The sequence below is a fragment of the Pseudogymnoascus destructans genome (genome assembly GCF_001641265.1).
Source record: "Pseudogymnoascus destructans isolate 20631-21 unplaced genomic scaffold scaffold_42, whole genome shotgun sequence".
Classification (NCBI taxonomy): domain Eukaryota; kingdom Fungi; phylum Ascomycota; class Leotiomycetes; order Thelebolales; family Thelebolaceae; genus Pseudogymnoascus; species Pseudogymnoascus destructans.
Window position 1 is genome coordinate 37,600 of NW_020167560.1, and position 22,221 is coordinate 59,820.

The 22,221-nt window shown below is 49.9% G+C and overlaps 4 protein-coding genes across 4 annotated transcripts; 2 read left to right on the forward strand and 2 right to left on the reverse strand.

The window, feature by feature from the left end:
• Positions 1–7,570: 7,570 nt before the first annotated feature.
• VC83_09305 (uncharacterized protein) lies at positions 7,571–10,590 on the reverse strand. The gene is made up of 3 exons (XM_024472748.1): positions 8,717–10,590; positions 8,428–8,630; positions 7,571–8,330 (listed from the first exon to the last, which is right to left on the reverse strand). Exons 1-3 carry the CDS (start codon positions 9,270–9,272, stop codon positions 7,725–7,727), a joined length of 1,365 nt encoding a protein of 454 aa, XP_024319685.1. The 5' UTR covers positions 9,273–10,590; the 3' UTR covers positions 7,571–7,724.
• On the forward strand, positions 9,641–10,574 carry VC83_09306 (uncharacterized protein; the record flags this gene model as incomplete). Its single annotated transcript, XM_024472749.1, has 2 exons — positions 9,641–10,079; positions 10,171–10,574. The coding sequence occupies 2 exons, from the start codon at positions 9,641–9,643 to the stop codon at positions 10,572–10,574; spliced, it is 843 nt and encodes a 280-aa protein (XP_024319688.1).
• Positions 10,591–10,654: 64 nt separating the features above from the next.
• On the reverse strand, positions 10,655–11,497 carry VC83_09307 (uncharacterized protein; the record flags this gene model as incomplete). The annotated part of the gene is made up of 1 exon (XM_024472750.1): positions 10,655–11,497. The coding sequence occupies one exon, from the start codon at positions 11,495–11,497 to the stop codon at positions 10,655–10,657; it is 843 nt and encodes a 280-aa protein (XP_024319687.1).
• A 581-nt stretch (positions 11,498–12,078) lies between these two features.
• VC83_09308 (Type I Iterative Polyketide synthase (PKS)) lies at positions 12,079–20,064 on the forward strand (the record flags this gene model as incomplete). Its single annotated transcript, XM_024472751.1, has 5 exons — positions 12,079–12,276; positions 12,488–12,545; positions 12,622–14,898; positions 15,058–19,163; positions 19,225–20,064. The coding sequence occupies 5 exons, from the start codon at positions 12,079–12,081 to the stop codon at positions 20,062–20,064; spliced, it is 7,479 nt and encodes a 2,492-aa protein (XP_024319680.1).
• Positions 20,065–22,221: the final 2,157 nt, after the last annotated feature.

A 22,221-nucleotide genomic window follows, 5' to 3' on the forward strand; every position in this document is an offset into this window, starting at 1 on the left:
CTCTTTCATTACATGACATAACTCCTTAGTTACTGGGCTAATACTACACATGACATATCTCTATCAACTAGAGGCCTAGGAACATGAACGATAGCTCCAAAAGCTTCTACAACCGTCTATGATTCATTACACGTCATCGCTCCTTAGTTACCCACAAGATTGGTTAAGTTATGACATAATTTGTCTATAGGGGTACTCTGACCTTGGACCTCCTTTCACTTCCTATAGGCTAGGAACCTAGGAGATGGTTCTATGGGATTCTCTTATGTCGACTACAGTTACCAAGCCTGGTTAGTCATGGAAAGTCTTGGAAAATGAGAGAACTACACTCCTTTAGCATAAATAGGATTGCCCTTTCCTTAAGAAAGGGCAAGCAGACAATACAGTAAATCGACTATCACATACTTCCACCTTTTTTCCAAGCTTCCAAGCATTGATCTTGTTACTCCTTGTTTCTGAAAAGTCAGTGAGGTGCTAACCTCTGACTTATCCCTGAGTTCTCAGACTCAACATTTGTTACAACTTGTCTAAACCACTCCACTATATCATACACCTGATTGCTGTGTTGTGGAATAGTCTAAGCTACGATCCTTTGTCTCTTTTTCCTAAGACAGTGTGTTGTCTTAGTAAAATCATCCCTTACTTGGGTGGCTAGATTCTCACATCTGGTGCACCCACCATTACACCTAGTGTGTTGAAGCGGGCATATGGTCAGCAGATTGAGACCTTCATTAAGGCTCATATCAACCACATTACCAAGGTCGAGTTCTTTCTTGCCTTTAGAGCAGCATATCTGGAATCCATGACAGCCCAAAACGCCCAGTCCGGGTTCTGCGGAGCTGGCTTAGTGCCTTTCGACCCGCAAGCAGTGCTTTCAAAGCTTGACGTGAGGTTACAGACTCCAACTCCCTCTAGACCCTCTACTGCCAACACCAACCCTTGGGTGTCCCAGACCCCTTCCAACCCAACTGAAGCTCTTTCACAAACAACCCTCGTTCGAAATCGAATTGCCCGTCACCAAGGAAGCTCGCCAACTCCACTCTTCGGGACACTTATTGCATTGGCAAAGGGTACGGAGCGACTAGCAGATGAGAACACCCTTCTGTCCGCTGAGGTACGTACGCTTCGAGCAGCCAAGGAAGCCCTTAGCAAATGCCGCAGGGCTAAAAAGGCTCGTGGCCATGAAGGAGGTGCACTTATAGTATAGGATGCATAGGATATTATCGCACAGAAGGATGTGGATGAGCAGGTATGGCGCGACATACGTGTGGTTGGGGGTAGTCACAAGGAGGGGCAACCGTCTAGGCGATGCTGTGGGATCTGTGGAAAAGCTGGCCATAATGCGCGAACTTGTCAAGAAGCTATAGATATGTCTAGTTCATCTGATTCTACTTAGTTATAGTTAATTTAATAATGTGCATGTATAACGAGTCGGCCACCCAAGCGAGTCGGCCACTTTCCACCATTTCCACCATCTTTTACTTTGCAACTATTTCCCTCTACCTACAAAAATGGAATCTACTTCAAACGAAAGCCGTATAATCCTAGCAATTGAAGCTCTTAAAAACGACCCTAAACTTACCGAACGAGCTGCAGCAGGTATCTATAAGGTTTCCTGGGCGACTTTGGCTAACCGACGCGCTGGAAAACTATCAAGACGCGATATAACTGCAAATGGGAGGAAGTTAACCAATACTGAAGAGAGTGTGCTTCTTGATCATATTATTGATCTAATTGAGCGAGGATTTCCGCCCCGGCTCGAAGATATACAAGATATGGCCAATCGCCTACTTGGGGTACGCGATGCAACGCGTGTTGGCTCACAATGGGCAGGGAACTTCGTACGACGCCAACCAGTCCTTAATATGCGTTTTCGACGTCGAATTGACTACCAGAGGGCCCTAGCTGAAGATCCTAAGATTATACAAGCTTGGTTTGCACTTGTACAGAATACAATTTCAAAATACGGTATTGTCAACTCAGACATCTACAACTTTGATGAGACTGGGTTTTTGATGGGAATGCTCTTGCATGCTAAGGTTGTAACAACCTCTGATCGACGGGACAGACCTCGTACAAAGCAGCCTGGCAATCGGGAATGGGTTTCTGTAATCCAGGGTGTATGTGCAGATGGCTGGGCAATGCCGCCATATATCATTGTTAAGGGCAAATATCACCTCCTCTCCTGGTATCCAACGGCCAATTCCCACCAACCTGGCGGATCCATCCGAGCGAAAATGGCTGGACTACAAACGCTATAGGCCTAGATTGGTTGAATCACTTTGAGGGATGTACTAAGCCTCGTACAACTGGTGGATATAGACTTCTAATCCTCGACGGCCACAACAGCCACCGGGCTACTGAATTTGACGATTTCTGCAAGCTTAACAATATTATACCGCTTTGCATGCCTCCCTATTCATCGCATATCCTCCAGCCTCTCGATGTAGGCTGTTTTAGTTCTTTAAAAGCTTCGTATAGCAAGGCAATTGAGCAGATGATGCGGAGGCATATAACTCACATTACTAAAGAGGACTTCTTTCCTGCCTTCCAGCAGGCCTTTTTTGCTTCAATGGGAGAAGAGAATGTACGAGCTGGCTTCTGAGCAACTGGCCTTGTTCCATACGACCCTGAAACAGTAATTTCTCGGCTGGATTTTAAGCCTAGAACGCCTACACCGTCAAACTCTCGGCCAGGAACCGCTACCTCCTGGGGTCTAAAAATGCCAACTACAGCAATTGAGGCTGTACAAAGCTCTACTACCTTGAAATCTAGGATTGCTAGGCATCAGGGTAGCTCTCCAACCCATTTATATAACGTAGTTGACGCCCAGGCTAAAGGTATCTCAATGCTAGCACACAGACTAGTCCTTCTTGAAGCTGAGAACCAGGAGCTTTGTACAGCAAATGAGCTACTAAGCAATCGCCGGAGGGCTAAAAAGAGCCACCTACAGCTTGGAGGTTCGCTTTCAGCACCTGAAGCTAATGCGATACCGCTAGAAAAGGGTATAGTTGATGCTAGGAGAGAAAATACACGTAGGGAGGGTAGTTCTACAGAGCGGGCTCAGCTACGTACTCGGCGTTGTGGCAACTGCAGCCAAACTGGTCATAATTCGCGAACTTGTCAGGTAGTTTGGGAGACGTCTGAAGATGGCGATTCTGAGTAGTTTTAATTGATTTAAGGCGTTGTAGTTGAATTGATTTATATAATATATAGGTGGTCGGTGGAAAGTGGCCGACTCGCTTGGGTGGACTCCTTATATATGTACGTTATGTTATGGTTGATTTATTAATATTCAAAGTAGAATGCCAAGGAAAAGTGTCCAAGTTACTGATAACTTGGACACTTTTCCTTGGCATTCTACTTTGAACTAAATAAGGATATAGATATTAGCTTACCTAGTTGTATTTTTTTAGGCCCTTGTATATCTTTAGTATGCCTTGTGTAAGGATGCCTTCTCGTCTCTCATTCTAGGGAGTAGACTCCGGGTAGCCGCGGGGTCACGTGTGATCATTTGGGTGGCCTAACCGAGTCGGAACCGAGTCGGATGGGTTTCGGATACTTGAGAAAATCGACTGACGGGGTTCCCCATCTTTTTCGTATCCTTCGTAGTAGACCTATAGGATAGCATCCGTTTAGCCTCCGACTCGCACTTTCATATGCTATTACTGTGAGCCGGGTGCCCTGTGTCCTTACATCGTGATAGGATAAAAGGAACAGCTCCCCGATGCAACACACCCTCAAATACTCAAAGGCTTACTTCTCAAGAAGAGGAAGCTATCGTACGATACATTCTCGACCTTGATTCGCATGGATTCCCACCTCAGCCAGCTGCTGTACAAGAAATGGCGGACCTACTCCTCGCTGAATGTGACGCGTCACCTGTAGGTAAGAATTGGACCTCGAACTTTATCACGCATTGTACGGAGATTAAAACGAAGTTCGGAGGAAAATACGACTATAAAAGAGCTCTTTGTGAAGATCCAGTGATTATCAGAGACTGGTTTAATCTCGTACGAAACACGGTCGCAAAGTACGGAATTCAAGAGGAGGATATATACAACTTTGATGAAGCTGGGTTCTTAATGGGAATGATTGCTACTGCTAAAGTAGTCACTAGCTCAGAGTCAAGGAATCGTCCGAAAGCTACACAGCCAGGAAATCGAGAATGGGTGTCAATTATACAAGGAATCAACTCGTACGGGTGGTCAATCCCTCCATTCATTATTTTCAAAGGAGCAACCCACCTCTCATCATGGTATAACGATGACGAGGTACAACTCTCCATGTGATTGGGTGATTACATTAAGTGAAAACGGGTGGACTACAAATGCAATTGGTTTTGAGTGGATTCAGCATTTTGAGAAACATACTCAGAGTCGTACGAAAGGAGTATATCGTCTCCTAATTCTTGATGGCCACGAGTCACATATTTCAGTCAAATTCCAACAGTATTGTCAAGAGCACCTAGGGTAATAATTAGGTGCTCTTAACAATACTGTTGGAATTTACCCTCTGTATTCCCCCACATTCATCACACCTCCTCCAGCCTCTTGATGTTGGGTGTTTTAGCCCACTAAAGTCCTCGTACGGAAAGCAGGTCGAGGGTCTAGTACGACTCCGTATTCACCATATCACAAAGCTTGAGTTCCTCTCTGCCTTTAAAGAAGCGTATAAAGCTGCATTTACAGAGCAGAATATTAAGAGTGGCTTTCAAGCAACAGGTAATTATAATAATCTTTATAGTAAATACTACTAACTTAGTTATAGGGTTAGTTCCGTACGATCCAAATACTGTCCTTTCGCACCTTGATTTTTGACTAAAAACACCAACCCCACCACCTGTTGAAAAGGAGACTTGGACCTCAAAGACACCCCAGAATGCGACTGAAGTTGAATTCCAAACAACACACCTTAAGAATCGAATCGTACGACATCAGAATAGCTCTCCAAGTTCAATAAATGAGGCATTTAACCAGCTTGCTAAAGGAGGTCAAATAATGGCCCATTCATTTACACTCCTTAAAGCTGAAGTCAAGGCGCTACAGCAGGCGAATGCGCTCAAAAAGCGAAGGGCAAACAAGCGAAGGAAGCGTATTCAATTAGGTGGAAGCCTGACAATTGAGGAAGGAGATGAGCTCGTACGGAGTACTCAAACTCAGGAGGAGGAGGGTGGTGATGCCACACAGGGTCAGCGCAGGAAAGGGAAACCACGACGATGTGGCACATGTAATCAAGTTGGACATAATGCTCGTACGTGCAAAGAGGTATTAGATTCAATTACTGTAGATAGCTAGAGTGTTTTAAAGGGTTGTTGTTATAATATACCTACGAAGTTGTATTTTGGTGGTTATTTTGCACGGTTCGACCGGGTGCACGGTTCGATTGGGAAATACATTATATGCTTTATAAATAATCATGATTAACGTACATGTATAGCGAAAGCGCCAAACAAGCGAAAGCGCCAAAATTATCTACCCTCACGACAAACATTGCGATAAATCTACCACAACATTAGAAATCAATTGAAACTACTCGGAGTCCTCTTCCTCAGAGGTGTCTATTACAATCTGACACGTGCGCGCATTGTGCCCAGTCTCACCACACTTGCCACAGCGACGGGCACGGGTTTCTTCCCTTGGCTTCCGACCACGGCTTGCCCTTATTTCCTGCTCTACCTGCTGCACAACATCCCTCTCATCCTGTAGCTCTTGCGCCCCTTGTTGACTAAGTGATCCTCCTTGCTGTAGTCGTGTTTTCCTAGCTCTCCGGCGCTTGCTTAGTACTTCATTTGCCTGTCGTAGGTTTTGGTTCTCTCCCTTTAGCAGTGCTAATTGATGCATTATTTGCGATGCACCCTTTGTAAACTGGTCAACAGCTGCATAGATTGAGGTTGGAGAGCTATTTTGATGGCGTGAAATCCGAGTTTTAATAAATGTAGACTGTGACATAGCTTCAATTGGGTTGTTTGGTGTCTGAGAAACCCAAGGTTGAGCAGTACCTGGGCGGGAGCTTGGAGGCGTTGGTGTCCTTAACTTAAGATCAAGTGTAGATATCACTCTCTCAGGGTCAAATGGAAGAAGCCCTGCCCCTCGGAACCCGCCTCAAATGTTACTTTCCGTCATTGTAGTGTTAAATGCAGCGTGGAAGGCAGGAAAGAAGTCATCCTTTGTAATATGAGAAATATGAGCCTGCATCATATCTTCAATTTGCCGACCATAGGCCTGCTTTAACGGGCCAAAACAGCCAACATCAAGTGGCTGGAGTAGATGAGAAGAGTGAGCAGGCATACAAAGCGTAATAATGTTGTGTTCCTTGCAGTACTCCTCAAACTCATCTGAGTGGTGGCTCTCATGACCATCAAGGACTAACAAGCGATAACCACCAACACTCCGGGCCTTTGTATGCTTCTCAAAGTGCTGAATCCAATCCATGCCTCTCTCGTTTGTAGTCCAGCCATTTTCAGTAACAGAAATCACCCAATCGCTTGAAAATCCACTATTCTCATACCAAGATGTAAGGTGGTTTTTGCCTGCAACAATGATAAATGGTGGTACTGCCCAACCTTGAGAACTAACGCCTTGGATTACTGTAACCCATTCCCGATTACCAGGCTGTACCTTCTTTGCTTTTGCCCGCCCGTCTGAGCTTGTTACAACCATAGCAGTTGAGATAACGCCCATCATAAACCCAGTCTCATCAAAGTTGTAGATATCTGCTTCATCGATACCATATTTCGCAATTGTGTTACGCACAAGCTCAAACCAGCCATTAATAACTTCTGGATCTTCGCACTTAGCCCTCTGGTAGTCGTATTTGCGCTGAAAGCGTGTCTGGAGCTCTACACGCCGCTTAACAAAGTTTGAAGCCCAACGCGACCCAACGCGTGACGCGTCGCGTGTTGCAAGTAGTCGACTTGCCATATCTTCAACAACAGACAGCCGAGGAGGAAACCCTTTGGCAGCTAGGTCGAGTATATACTGAACAAGGACGTACTCCTCTAGGTTAGTTAATTTCCGTGAGTTGGCTTGGATATCGCGTCGTGAAGGTACACCTTCTAGACGACGACCTAGCTTGCGGTGGTCCACAGAATAGATCCTAGCAGCAACTCGAAGGCGTAACTTTGGGTCGCTTTGCATAGCCTGGATAGCTAGCACTAATTGGCTTTCATCGTTTTTATGGGGCATGTTTTGTTGTTGAGGAATTTAACATTTAGTTGGGGGGTTTGGTCACCGCATCATTTTGGCGCTTTCGCTTGTTTGGCGCTTTCGCTATACATGTACGTTATGATTACGACTACATAATCATGATTATAATTGATTTTCTAACCCTGATAATAGTAACAATTTATCCGCTTTAGATAAAATTATCTATAGGACTAGAGACTACATCAACCACTAGTGATGAACGGAGTGGAGATCGCGCCTCGACCAGTGTGCAAGATATTAGGGGTCCATCTAGATGAACAATTGTACATGAATACCAGCTTTACAAAGCTGCAGCCAAGGCAACGGTTTAAGCCACAGCTCTGTCTACACTCTGAGGGCTTTGACTACAAGCAATGAGAATAGTAAATCAATCAATCAATCAATTTCTAATACATCTGCTAAGAGAGAGCGTGGGAATATTGATTTCCAGTATAGCGTTTCATTATACCCAATACAATATCATCAGCTTCACTTTGGAGTATTTATTACTAGCCCCAAAGTATTGGGTAACAGTAGTTATTGTTTAAGCATCCTCTCACACTCTCCCTTCGCTTCGGCCACCATTCGCCCAACATCGAAATCCCAGAGGTTTTTCGAACGGCTCTCGATGTCGGCCTTGATCTTAGCGGGATCGCTTCCTGTGGCCGGATGTCTCCACTCGTAAATGTCACCCATCTCCCGCGAGCTGCGAACTAGCCACTGCGAGCGCTCAAGGCGGACAGTACTGTACGCTTGCAACGCTGCGGATACGGCTTTAATCTTGCTGAGCCCGCCCGCTTTGGACAAGGCCGTTTCCAGCACAGAGACCAGCACCAGTGCGTCTTCGACGCCCATGCACGCGCCAGCACCGTGGAAGGGGCTGCTAGCATGGGCAGCGTCGCCGGCGAGGCAAACACGCCCACGCGCGTACGTGTCGGCGGGATTGTCGGCCATGTCGAAAATGGCCCATGCGAACACTTGGTCGGGCATCCTTTCTACTAGGTCTCGGATATGTGGGGCCCATTTGCTGAGCGCTGGGGCCAGTTCAGACTTGCTCACCTCCCGAGTCATCTTGTGTGGATCTGGCCACGGCTTCGGGTCGTGCACGAAGATAAATACGTTTGATAGCGTCCATTGAGCAACCTGTGGATCTGTTAACTCTGGCGTTCACTCGTATAGCATCCCAACCCTGACCGGTCTACCGAGCGGTAGACTGAACAGTTGCAGGTTTAAAACTTACGGGGAAGGAAAGCATATGGGCATCCGGACCCATGTGCGCGCACTGGTTGTTCGCCTTGTCATCACCCAGAGCGGCGACAGCGTCGGCGATGGGGATTATGGCGCGGTAGGCAACCTTGTGGGTGAAGCTAGGGTGCGACGCTGGGTTGTCTTCGCCTAGCAAGAGTCGCCGCGCTGTTGAGTGGATTCCGTCGCATGCGATTACTGTACATACAACGCCGTCAGCGTCACGTTTGTGTACAAGACCAACATCTGGCCATGTGTTGTTGATGGGGTGGGCTCAGACGCACCTGCATCTGCCTGAGCGATGCTGCCATCAGCGAATCTAAGCTGGACGCCTTCGGCGTTCTCCGAGTAGCTCTCTAGGAATTTCCCAAACCTGATGACTCCGTCGGGCAACGACTTGGCCATCTCGCGGAGGTAGACGGAGCGAAGGCACCCTTTGTAGTCCAACTCGCGCGCCGACTGCTGAAAGAGCAGGAATTCCGCCGACTGAGCCGCCTCCTTACTGGCCGGGTTGAAACCGTCCCAGTAGCGATTCATCGCGTGACGGTTGGCCTCTCCAACACGCTGAAGGGCTTCGAGCAATGCCGGATTCAGTCTCTGCATGCATTCTCGCGCTACACCCGTAAACGCCATCGCGGCGCCCACTTCAGAGTAGTCGTTTGCCTTCTCGTAAATGGTCACTTTATGGCCTGCGTGCAGTAACCCGAGAGCTGTCGCCACGCCGATGATACCGGCTCCCACCACCGCAATGTCGAGCGAGGAGCTGGCGGCAGCGTAGCCATCCCTTTGCTCTTCATAAGAATGGACATCGTTCGTAGGCTGTGCTGTAGCTGTCGCCATTTTGCAGATCGAAGGCTGTAGACGTGCGCTCGATGTTAAATGCCTTATTTATATCTCTATAATGCGGCCTTGCGGGCGATCTGACCGGCGTTGTTCTTGCGAGAAGTCAGACGGATGAAGATGTGTTCCTGAAGCTGATGCCTCCAGCGGGAAGTGGCACCCTTCCCCCGGAGTTTTGAAACTCCTTTGGTCCTCCACAGGAACTTTGCCAATGCGCTCCCCAACTCCACATTAAACCAATGATATTTTGGACATGATAGTCCTGTACCTTTGCCGATTAATTATTTGCAACAAAAGCCCTTTGTTTTCCTCTAGTGCGTGCTGGCCGCCAACCGCCTCGTTTTCCCGCGGAATGATCCAGAAATAAAATGGCAACAGTGAAGTATGCCCTCGTTACCGGCTGCAGTACCGGAGGCCTCGGTTTTGCCCTCGCCAAAGCCTTTCGCGATCAAGGCTTCCACGTGCTGGCAACGGTGCGCAACGCCAACACAGCCGGCGCCCTCGTCGATGAGAGAGACATCGACATCCTCACACTTGACGTGACCTCGGCCGACTCGATCTCGTCATGCCTAGCGCAGGTGCGCAGCGCGACTGGCGACAAACTTGACATTCTGGTTAACAACGCTGGTGCCGCTATATTTGGGCCGCTCGTCCATGCCTCTATTGAGGATGGCAAGAACGCTTACGATGTCAATGTGTGGGGACCTTTGGCTATGACTCAAGCTTTTGCACCTCTCCTCATCGACTCCAAGGGCGTCATCCTGAACATCTCGTCCATTGCTGGTGCAGTGCCACTAGCTTGGCAAGGTACGTGTGCCCTCCTTTTCTTATTTTTTTCTTTTTCCCCATTCCCTTCTTCGCGCCGCTCATCATTCTCTCTCTCACACATGACACACAGGATTATATAATAGCTCGAAAGCCGCCACGACTTTTGTTTCAGAAACGCTCAAAATGGAACTGGCACCATTAGGCGTGCGAGTTGTAACAGCCATGGTCGGCGCGATGGGTACGCAGCTCTACGACGGCCACGAGGTCTCTCTGCCGCCGGACTCGTACTACAAGTCTATTGAGGAGACCATCAAGAAACAATCGAGAGGCGAAATGCAAGCACCCTTTAACGAGCCCGTCGACATCACTGCGCGCAGCCTTGTGAAGGACACGCTATCAGGACGCCGCGGGCAGATTTGGCGCGGCGGTGAGGCGGGTAGAGCTAGTATTCTCTCGTGGTTGGTACCTACTTCGTTGAGGGAGAGGATATTACATGCAGAGAGGGGGATCTATCAATTGAAGTACGAGAAATAGACTTGAATCAATCCACGAATGTACCAAGATTTCATTGAGTACACAAGGTGAAATTTTGTATTCGTCTCACGCTTCCGAATCTACAATGCCCTCAATTTCTCGTAAGTGGCTAATAACGCTGAAACAACAGCAGCTACGTCCCAAGTTTTGATAGGAACGCGGTGATTCCCATCCCACTCCACCACCATGGTGGTCTCCGCCGTACAGCAGCGATTTAACAAATCTCTATGCATAGCTAGGCCCTCATCTTGTAACCCATGCACATGCACGGTCGGCAGCTGCAAAATCGGCCCCTGGACCTCTTTTTCCCTCCTAAAGGAAGTCTGGAAATCTGAATACAGCTGGACGAGTGGTCCCCTACCCGCTAGCAGAACGGCAAAGCGGAACATCGGAACGTGGCTGGGCCTCAACATGCTCTGGTACGTCAACTCAGAGAGCTCTATGCGATCCTGCTCCCTCAAAAGTAGGCTTGCGGCTATCTTGGCACCCTGGCTGAAGCCGAGCAGGCCAACCCACTCGCCCGTCGCGCCCGCCTCATCGTCTGTCCTCATGGCTTCGGCCAGAGACGCATCAATGGCGTCAATAACCTCACTTGGATCACTGTCGTGCACCGGCATTAGCACGTTGTTGGCGTGGTAAGGGGGTGTGGAGAAGGGGTTGTTCCCCGCTCCCGGGTGCGGTTTCATCCAGCTGCGGAAGGGGCCCCATTCCGAGTAGACAGACGTCACGTCCGGACCGGGTTTGCTGATGTAGGGGGCGTCGGGGAAGACGAGGCGGAACGATTGCTCGAGGTGACACCTGATGACCCGGCATTGGGCGCGAAAGATGCGTGAATTGGTGCCGCCACCATGGAGGCATAGGATGCGGGGGAGGGCAAGGGTTGGGTCGGGGCCGGGAACACCGTCTGCTGGTAGCCAAGTCATTGCCGTGTTTGTGATGGTGGAGATGGTGAATATGTGAGGCTGTTCTAATGGCTGGGGCTTGAGATTTGTTGTTGACGCTGCTGTGGGCGACGAGCGACTAAGATCGCCGCTTCTGAAGTGACAGTGAGGTTCCCGAGCAACCAAGCAGATTCTCAAGGAAAAGATAGGAACGCCGTGGTCCACACAGGAGCTGAGATGGAATACGGAGTACGCAGTATGTATTCCCGCTTGGAACAGCGATTAGTACTGCCATGTCCGCGATAGGTTCCTGGCCATTCGCAGACAATGGTTAGGCGGTGATTATCGCATGTCCGGGGGCCAATGTGGTCAGCTCGGACTTACTTTAAGGTACGGCCCGCCGGACTTTTTTTTATCCGTTCTCAGTTAGCGCCAACACGCAGCGCTCCCATTGGTGTCATCGCTCCGCTCTATTAGGTTGGTGATTTAATATGAGAAAAAAGCAATTGAAGGATCAATCGATCAATATCACTGCCGTTTTCCTTTTGGCTTTACCATCTGCTTGTGATTGTAGTATCATCTCGTACTTATTTACCATATTGTCAAAAGGAGCAGTGCATAAGATGGGCAACATTGGCACAGAACCGGCTACAGAGCCCATCGCCATAATCGGCATCAGCTGCAAGTTCGCTGGAGATGCGAGCAGTCCTAATGAACTGTGGAAGATGCTGGTTGAAGGGAGAGATGCCTGGTCCGAGGTGCCTTCGTCTAGGTTTAACTTAAAAGGGTTCTTCCATCCCGATCCAGACAGGCGCGATACTGTGTGTTTGCCCGATACTAGAAAAAGAAATAGGCGGCGCCGCTGATGATCATGGTGTTGCTGACAGATGCACGTTCGGGGCGGCCACTTCTTGCAAGAGGACGTTGCACACTTTGACGCCCCTTTTTTCAACTTCTCCTCAGAACTCGCAGCGGTGAGGTCTTACCACCACACATACTTCCCTTCTGACGGCTGATATGATGTATTAATAGGCACTCGACCCTCAGTTCCGCCTCCAGCTCGAGTCTGTGTATGAGGCGCTAGAGAATGGTGAGTACTAACACCGCCTGCCAAAACCTATGGTTGTCCGGGCGCTTCATCTCAAGTAATTGCTGAAGATTCGCAGCGGGCCTTCCTTTGACTCAGGTCGCCGGTTCAGACACGTCCGTGTTCGCGTCATTGTGGAAAAATGACTACCGAGATGGCATAATTCGCGACGAGCAAAACCTACCCAGGTCCCTCTATACTGGCACAGGTAGAGCCTTTGCGGCTGCCAGAATCTCTCACTTCTTCGATCTTCGAGGAGCTAGCATGACACTTGATACGGCTTGTTCTAGTAGCTTGGTAGCACTCCACCAGGCCGTTCAGAGCCTGCGGAGTGGAGAATCATCTATGGCCATCATTGGAGGCTCGAACTTGATATTGAACCCGGACACTTTCGTGTCCCTGGGGTCTACGGGCTTCTTGTCGGCTGAGGGCAAATCGTTTGCTTTTGATACACGAGCAAATGGTTACGGCCGAGGGGAAGGTGTTGCTACTTTAGTTATCAAGCGCTTAAAGGATGCATTATCGGCAGGCGACCCCGTGCGAGCTGTCATTCGCGAGACTCTTCTCAATCAAGATGGTAAAACCGACAGCATAACATCGCCAAGCCAGATCGCGCAAGTGGCGCTAATGCGCGACTGCTATCACAAGGCTCGGCTCGACCCACAAGACACGCAGTATGTCGAAGCCCACGGCACTGGTACCGAAATTGGAGACTCCATTGAAGCAGGTGCAATTGCTACAGTCTTCCAGCCCACAGCGAGTCAGCCTATGCGCATCGGCTCCATCAAGACTAACATTGGCCACACAGAGGTCACTAGCGGAGTGGCGGGGATAATCAAGGTGGTGCTAGCCCTGGAGAAGGGCATAATCCCGCCGTCCGTCAACTTCAATGAACCAAACCCAAGGGTACCATTAGAATCTGCCAACCTCAGGGTAGTAACCAAGGCCGAACAGTGGCTACTAGGCCCCAACGGTGTCCGACGGGCCTCTATCAACAACTTTGGCGCTGGTGGCACTAATGCCCATGTCATCGTCGAAAGCGCAGAGCCTGCAACACCCCGCAACGACGGGCAGCAGTCGTCCCAGAAGTACAAGACAAAGGTGCTTGTTTTGAGCGCAAGGAGCGAACAGGCCTGCAAAAACCTAATCTCAAACTTGAAGGGCTACCTGGAAAGCAAGAAGGGGGTAGCCTGGGAGGAGGCGCTCTTGGAAAATGTCATGCATACCCTTGGGCAGCGCCGGACCTTACTTCCCTGGGTTGCGGCCCACCGCGTTCCTTTTTCGCGAGGCATCGATGAGGTCACTAAAGCTTTGGAATCGCTCCAATTCAAGCCAATCCGTGCAACACGGCGCCCGAGGATTGGTATGGTGTTCAGCGGCCAGGGCGCTCAGTGGCACGCCATGGGCCGGGAGCTTATAATTGCGTACCCTCCTTTTAGGGCTTCTCTCGAGGAAGGCGAGATATATCTAAAGGAATTCGGCGCAGACTGGTCGGTGATTGAAGAGCTTCACCGCGACGCTGACACCACCAAGGTTAACGACACTGCGATTAGTATACCCATCTGCGTCGTCCTTCAGATCTCACTGGTGCGGCTGCTTCATGCTTGGGGAATCACACCGACCGCGGTTGCCAGTCACTCAAGCGGAGAGATTGCTGCTGCCTACGCGGTTGGCGCACTGAGCTACAAGTCGGCGATGGCGGCTGCCTACTATCGTGCTGTAATCACCGCCGCTGACACGAGCCGTCGCAATGGGGCCTCCAAAGGAGGCATGATCGCCGTCGGTGCAGGTATTGAGGATACAGAGTCCTACCTGGGTCGGCTGAAGAGCGGCAAGGCCGTCGCAGCGTGCATTAACAGCCCGTTAAGCGTCACAGTAGCCGGAGATGTCTCTGCAGTACAAGAAATTGAAGACATGGCCAAAGCCGATGGCATTTTCGCTCGTAAACTCCGTGTGGGCACGGCCTATCACTCACATCATATGGATCCAATTGCTCAACCCTATCGCGAAGCGCTTCTTAACCATCTGACCCAATCCGCAGATGTGGGTGATGCACTCGATTCCGTTTTATTCTGCTCGGCCGTCACTGGCGGTCGGATCTACAGTGTTAACGAACTCACCGAGCCGGAGCACTGGGTCAAGAGCTTGACGCAGCCGGTGCGATTCGTCGATGCCATATCGGACATGGTGCTAGGCGACTTTGATCCATCTGGCACCAGTGTCGATGCTATCATCGAGGTCGGCCCACACTCGAATCTAGGCGGTCCTATCAAGGAGGTCATGGATCTTCCGGAATTCAACGGCATTCAGATCCCATACTACAGTTGCCTCTTGCGTAAGACCAACGCTAGGGACAGTATGCAAGATCTCGTTGCTAGCCTGCTACGTGAGGGTTTTGCGATTAACCTCGGACCTGTCAACTTCCCTTGGGGCTAATGGCCGCACGTCCGCGTATTGACTGACCTTCCTTCCTACCCCTGGGACCACCAAACTCGGCACTGGCACGAGTCACGAGTCAATAGAGCCATCCGGGAGAGATCGCAGCCGCCGAATGACCTACTCGGGTCGCTCGAGCCGTGGGCAAACCCTCGTATCCCATCCTGGCGGCAGATATTCCGCATCGATGACGCACCCTGGGTCAGAGACCATATTATAGATTCCAGCAGCTTATACCCTGCCGCTGGTTTTATCTGTCGAGCAATTGAGGCTATGTCCCAGATGGTCAGGATGGAAGAGATTGACAATGTTACCAAGGCTGTCATAGGGTACTGCCTGCGAGACATTGATATCCAACAGGCTCTCGTTGTGCCTGACGGTGATGGAGGTGTTGAGATCCAGACCAGTCTCAGCCCGGTCGGTGACAAAGCAATCGGCTCGCAGGGCTGGATGCAGTTTGTCATTTCCTCTGTAACAACAAACTCCAAATGGACTCAGCATGCAACGGGCATGATCTCGGTTGACCTAGGTGTTACCGGTGAAATGTTGAACATTGGCACAACAGTGGCCGAGAAGAAATCATCAACCGACTCAACTCAAGCTTTCGATGTCGACGACTTTTACAACAGCATGCAATCATCTGGTATCAAGTATGGACGTACTTTCCGTAATATCAAGACGGTGGTCCAATCGGGCAAGTCCAAATTGTCTGAAACCACATTCGGTGTGGCCGATACTCTAATGCCTAAATCCTTGCCTGACAGCCACATTCTGCACCCGACCACGCTCGATTCCGTCATTCAGGCGGCCTACACTACCTTATCTGAGGCTCAGCTCAAGCAAGGTAGCCTTAAAGTGCCACAATCAATCTCAAAGTTGTGGGTGTCGAATGGCATCTCCCGCAAGGCCGGCCACCTATTCAAGGCTTACTCCTCACGCAGCCGCGGTGATGCACGGAGTATGGTGGCCGATATTCTAGTCATGGATGATGACAATAACAAGACCATTGATCACGTCCTGAAGATGAATGGCTTGGTGCTAAGAACTGTTGGCGCAGGAGTTGTTAGCTCCGAGCGACAACAGTCGAAGCCGTGGGAGAGAGAAATATGCAACAAACTGAAATGGGCACCTGACATGTCCCTCGCCACGATGGCAGCCTTGAACACCATCAAGCAGCAGTTGAGCAGCCCTCCCGACCCGAAAGAAGCTCGCGTGGTCATAGATCTACGCCGAATTTGCATCTATTTCATACGCGACGCGCTTGCGGCACTGACCGAGTCCGACATAAAGCTGTTGAATGATCACCACAGGAAATATTACACGTGGCTGCAGAACCAACTTCAGCTCGCGAAGGCTGGCAAGCTCGGCCCCGACAGCGCACAATGGACGTCCGACGACGATTCGGAATGTCGCAGGCGAATGGCTGAAGCAACTAAGGCCACTGTTAATGGTGAGATGGTGTGCCAACTGGGTCCTCATCTGGCTGCCATGCTCCGTCGTGACACGCCGCCACTCGAGTTGATGATGGAGGGAAAGCTACTATTCAAGTACTACAGCAATATGCTCAAAGCCGACCGGTCTTTTAAGCACCTGGCTAGTCTGTTGCAGCGCATCGTGCACAAGAATCCGCGTGCGCGCATTCTAGAGATCGGCGGTGGTACGGGTGGCGAGACGCGGTACGCACTTAAGGCCTTGGGTACGGCGCAGACTGGGGGTCCTATGGCGTCGTTGTATCACTTTACCGACATCTCGGCGGCTTTCTTTGAGGCGGCGGAGGCCGAGTTTGGGGAATGGAGGGAAATAATGGAATACAGCAAGTTTGATGTAGAGAAAGACCCAGCCAGCCAAGGGTTCGAGTGTGGCAGCTACGACATTGTCATCGCCTGCCAGGTCTTGCACGCGACCAAGTCTATGGCCAACACTATGGAAAATGTGCGCAAGCTGCTGAAGCCAGGCGGGAGCCTACTGATGGTGGAGACAACCAAAGATCAAGTGGATGTGCAGTTCGTCTTTGGGCTGCTTCCTGGCTGGTGGCTCAGCGAAGAGGGGGAGAGAACATCCAGCCCATCCCTTAGTGTCCCCCTCTGGGACCGAGTCTTGAAGGGCGCAGGTTTCACAGGAGTGGAGTTTGAAGTGCATGATTGCGAGAGCGAGGACATGTACTCGATAAGCACCATCATGTCAACCGCTCTCCGTTCGCAGCCCCCAAGACTGGCTTCAGAAAACATCGTGCTCATCGCCAGCAGCAAGGCGCCTCCCCCAAGTAGCTGGTGTGAAGTTCTGCAGAGTTCCATTGCTACCACGACAGCCATTGATAGGCATTTGCCGACCGTGCAGATGCTAGAGTCCTCGGCAGCATCAGAGTACACTGGGAAGATCTGTGTCGTTTTGGCCGAAGTGAGTCGGCCATTACTTCAAAACCTTGACGCAGTAGAGCTAGAGGGCATTAAAGCTATTGTCACCTCATGCAAGGGGCTTCTCTGGGTGACCCATGGAGGTGCGGTCGACTGCGAGCAGCCGGATCGCGGGCTCGCAGTTGGCTTCATGCGCTCCCTGCGCAATGAGTATGTGGGACGTAAGTTCTTGACCTTGGATTTGGACCCTAAGACGCCAGTCTGGTCCGAAAAGTCCACGCCCATTATCCTTCAGATCCTAAAGACGGAGTTTGCGAGCGCGGGTGGCACTTTGGCATACGATGCGCCAAGCGAATTCGAGTACGCCGAGCGAGACGGATTCGTTTTGGTCCCAAGACTACACAAGAACGTTGATGGAAACAAGATCATTTTGCCCGAACCAATAGACTACTTTGCCAAAGATAGTATGCCGATTGAGCTATTCCTCCAGGCAGACTATCCACTGAGCTTGCAGGTAGGCGTCCCAGGCTTGCTAGACACGCTCGTGTTCGACCATGATGTTCAGCCGGGAATCCGTGATGACGGAACCATTCAAGAAGAAGCGGTTCAGATAGAACCACAAGCATACGGAGTGAACATCAGCGATGCTTTAGTGGCCTTGGGCCAGCTGGATGAGCATGTGATGGGCATGGAATGTGCGGGTGTCGTCACTAAGGTCGGCAGCCTTGCAGCCTCTCATGGCTACGCGCGGGGAGACAGAGTCTTTTGCTTGCTTCGAGGCCCTTTCGCCAGTCGTGTGTGCACCGAATGGACTAACGTCATGCATATTCCCCCTCACCTCACGTTTGAGGAAGCCGCCACCCTCCCCGTCGTCTTCAGCACGGCCTTGGTTGGTCTATGTGACATAGGACGCCTGCAGCACGGCCAATCGGTGCTGATACATGCCGCGGCTGGTGGCGTTGGACAGGCGGCAATCATGATCTCACAGCATGTCGGCGCGACAATATTCGCTACGGTTGGCTCGCATGAGGAGAGAAACTTGATCGTCACTAAGTACGGCATACAAACAGACCACATCTTCTCCAGCCAAGATAAATCGTTTGCACAAGCCGTCCTCTCAGCTTCTGGCAAACGCGGCGTCGATGTAGTACTCAATTCATTAGCTGGCCCGCTGTTGCAGGCAAGCTTCGACGTTGTGGCGCCATTAGGGCACTTTGTGGAAATCGGGACTCGTGATCTCGAGCGTAATAGTAGCCTGGAGATGCGTCCCTTTGCTCTTCAGGTGTCCTTCTCGTCGGTGAATCTGCTCGCCATGATGCGCCATCGGAAACGAGACGTTCACCGCACTCTTACCAAGATAGCTCGACTGGCGACTGAAAAAGTTATTGCACCAGTCTGGCCCATCACCACCTACCCAATTGCCGAGGCAGCTAAGGCGTTCAGACGACTTGCGACCGGAGAGAGCATTGGTAAAATGATTCTGAAAACTGACCAACGGCAGACCATCCCTGTGCTTCCACGACGCCAAAACGTCAGGCTTGCCCCAAACTCTTCTTACCTGCTTGTTGGTGGTCTTGGCGGTATTGGTCGGTCTGTGATTACTTGGATGATCGAGCACGGTGCTAAGAATTTGATACTGTTATCGCGCAGTGCTGGCGACGTCCAGAAAACAGGACGTTTCGTGGCCCAGACAATGGAAGAGACGGGCTGTCAAATCAAGGCCATCAGCTGCAATGTTTCAGACTCCGTAGACTTGGAATCAGCACTTCAAAGGTGTCGAGGGCAGCTTCCGCCAATCCGAGGCATCGTACAAGCTGCAATGGTCCTTCAGGTATGTTTTCCAAGTCATATACCGTCATCAAGGTTGGAAGTTAAACTAATGTTATCTTCAGGATGCCTTGCTTGAGCAGATGACGATTGATGACTATAAGGCTGCCATCTTGCCCAAAGTCGATGGCACATGGAATTTGCATTCTCAATTCCCACACGCCGATGACCTTGACTTTTTCGTCATCCTTTCGTCCAATGTCGGCACCCTAGGGAACGCAAGCCAGTCCAATTACGCGGCTGGTGGTACCTACCAGGACGCGCTGGCGCGCTGGCGTGTTGGTCGTGGCCTACCTTGTGTTTCCATCGACCTTCCTGCCGTCAAGTCGATTGGTTACGTCGCAGAGATGGCGGGAGTCCGAGATCGCATGTCTAGGCTGGGGCATATGCCGCTTGAAGAAAGCTTAGTGCTCAAATTGATTGAGTCGGCCATACTCAGACCTCACGAGGGACAGAACGTGGCAGGCATCAATGTAGGGCCAGGTGGACACTGGAACCAGGACAGTTCTTCACAACTCGGCCGCGATGCGCGATTCTGGGCTCTGTGGTATCGCCAGCCGCAGCAGCAAAAGAAGGCTAGTATTGGTAAGGGCGGTGGTGACCCGCTTCCAGATCAGCTTACTGCAGTCTCGTCGCGACACGAAGCCGAACGTCTAGTGGGCCAGGCCATTGCACAGAAGCTTGCCAACATCTTTACAATACCCTCCGACGACGTCGACATGACCAAGCCGCCTGGTGCTCACGGCGTCGACTCTTTGGTGGCGGTCGAACTGCGCAATATGATAAGGAATCAAGTCGCCGCTGAAATATCAAGTTTTGATATCATGCAGAGTGCATCGCTAGCAGCCCTGGCTGGCCTCGCAGCATCGAAGAGTGAGCATGTAAAATCATCTGGCGTCTCATGAGGGCTGGCTACGGCATCTAAAATATGACGACGATTTGAACTAAGGTCCTTCCTGTCTCTCCCCACCCATCTCCTTTTATTGTCCTCTAGTCTTACAAGTTTGTAGTCTCTTGAAAATCTGCTAGGAAGGAAAGGTAAGAAGAGCTTCCGTAGGTAGACGCCCTAATAGCACTGGGTTACTATTAACGTTCGCAATGGCGTACTCGGTGTTCCACCCACTCGCTTCGCTCGTAGGTGGCGACAGCGATCTGTGCACGCGACAGCGATCTGTGCACGCGACAGCGATATGTGCATGTACACCGCCACTTTGATACATAGATGAAATAATAATATTTGTCGTAACAACAACCCTCTACGATGCCTTTGAATAGCGATCCAAGTCGAGCTGACCGTCTTATTGAGGCCCGGCAGTTCTACTTGAAACAACCAGATACTTATACAATTACTTGGGTTGCCCGCAAGTTTAATGTCAACCGTGAGACACTCCGACGACACATTACTACCCCTCTCCTTCCCCGCGGGGGTCAAAACCGAGTTTTATCTCAAGAACAAGATAACTCCTCCACAAGCGAGTGTCGCATACAAGTGAGTGTCGCACGCAATTGACAGATCGTAACAAACTTTCTAACAACAACAACTATAGACTAGAAAATCAATTAAATTAATTATACACCTATTCTATAGTATCTTCTTAATCCCTTTGACATGTGCGAGCATTATGCCCAGTCTTACCACACATTCTGCAACGTCGTTGCTGTCTTTCAACCCCACCACCCTGTCGTAGTTCTTGAGATATCTGCTCTTCCACAGCTAGGTGAGCAAGTACATCCTGACCTTCTTGAATTGTAAGGCACCCTCCTTGTTGTATACGCTTTTTTTTTTCGCTTTTTGCGCTGACTTGCAACTTCATTTGCTTGTTGTAAGGCCTGAACTTCCGCCTTCATTAGAACAGCAGAATGCACCATTGTTTGAGCACCTCTTAACAACTGGTCTAGCGCATTGTTAATAGGAGTTGGTGAGCTATTTTGATTGCATATAATGCGATCTTTAAGATGCGTAGTTTGACTTGCTAGCTCTATTAGATTGTGTGGTGTTTTAGGTTCCCATGAAGCATCCTCAAAGGTTGGTGGTGTTAAAGGCCGTAGTTGAATGTCAAGCTGTGACAACACAACATCAGGACAGAATGGAACTAGCCCTGTAGCTCGAAAACTACTGCAGATGTTCTGCTTTGTGATTGCGTCTGTGAAAGCCTGCTTAAAGGCAGGAAGAAACTCAACTTTCATAACATGGTTTATATGAGTGCGGATTAAGCTCTCAACTTGCCGTCCATATGCCTTCTTAAGTGGTCCAAAGCAACTAACATCAAGCGGTTGAAGTAGATGAGATGAGTGCGGAGGCATATAAAGCAATATTATACCATTCTCCTTACAGTATTGCTCAAACGGTAGAGAATAGTGACTCTCATGGCCATCTAGAATTAACAGGCGATGTGCACCAACTGTACGATGCTTTGTATGCTTATGAAAACGTTGGATCCATTGAAATCCAAGTTCATTTGTCGTCCATCCATTCTCACTTACTGCGAGAATCCAATCTTGTGGTATATCTTCATCATACCATGTTGAGAGATGGTTCTTCCCACTCATAATAATGAATGGTGGGATTGACCATCCTTGCGCGTTAATCCCTTGAATTACTGTTGCCCACTCTCTGTTTCCAGGTTGAATTGCTTTAGGTCGATTCTGCCGTTCATAGTTTGTAACAACCATTGCTGTTGTAATAATGCCCATTTGAAAACCCGTCTCATCAAAGTTGTAGATGTCTGCATCGGTAATTCCATACTTTGCAGTAGTGTTTTGTACAAGTGTAAACCATGCTTTTATGAGCTCTGCATCTTCACATAGAGCTCTCTTATAGTCGTATTTGCGATTAAACTTTGTTTTAAGCTCAACATGGCGTTTAACAAAGTTGGAAGCCCAATTAACTCCAACCTTGCCCACACCTCGAGATGCGAGTAATTGATTGGCCATATCTTCAACAGCACGAAGCCTAGGCGAAAACCCCCGTGAATCTAGGTCGAGGATATGTTGAATAACAACTGATTCTTCCAAGCAAGTGAGTTTTTGAGTTTTTGGTGTAATGTCGCGTCGTGGGCGTA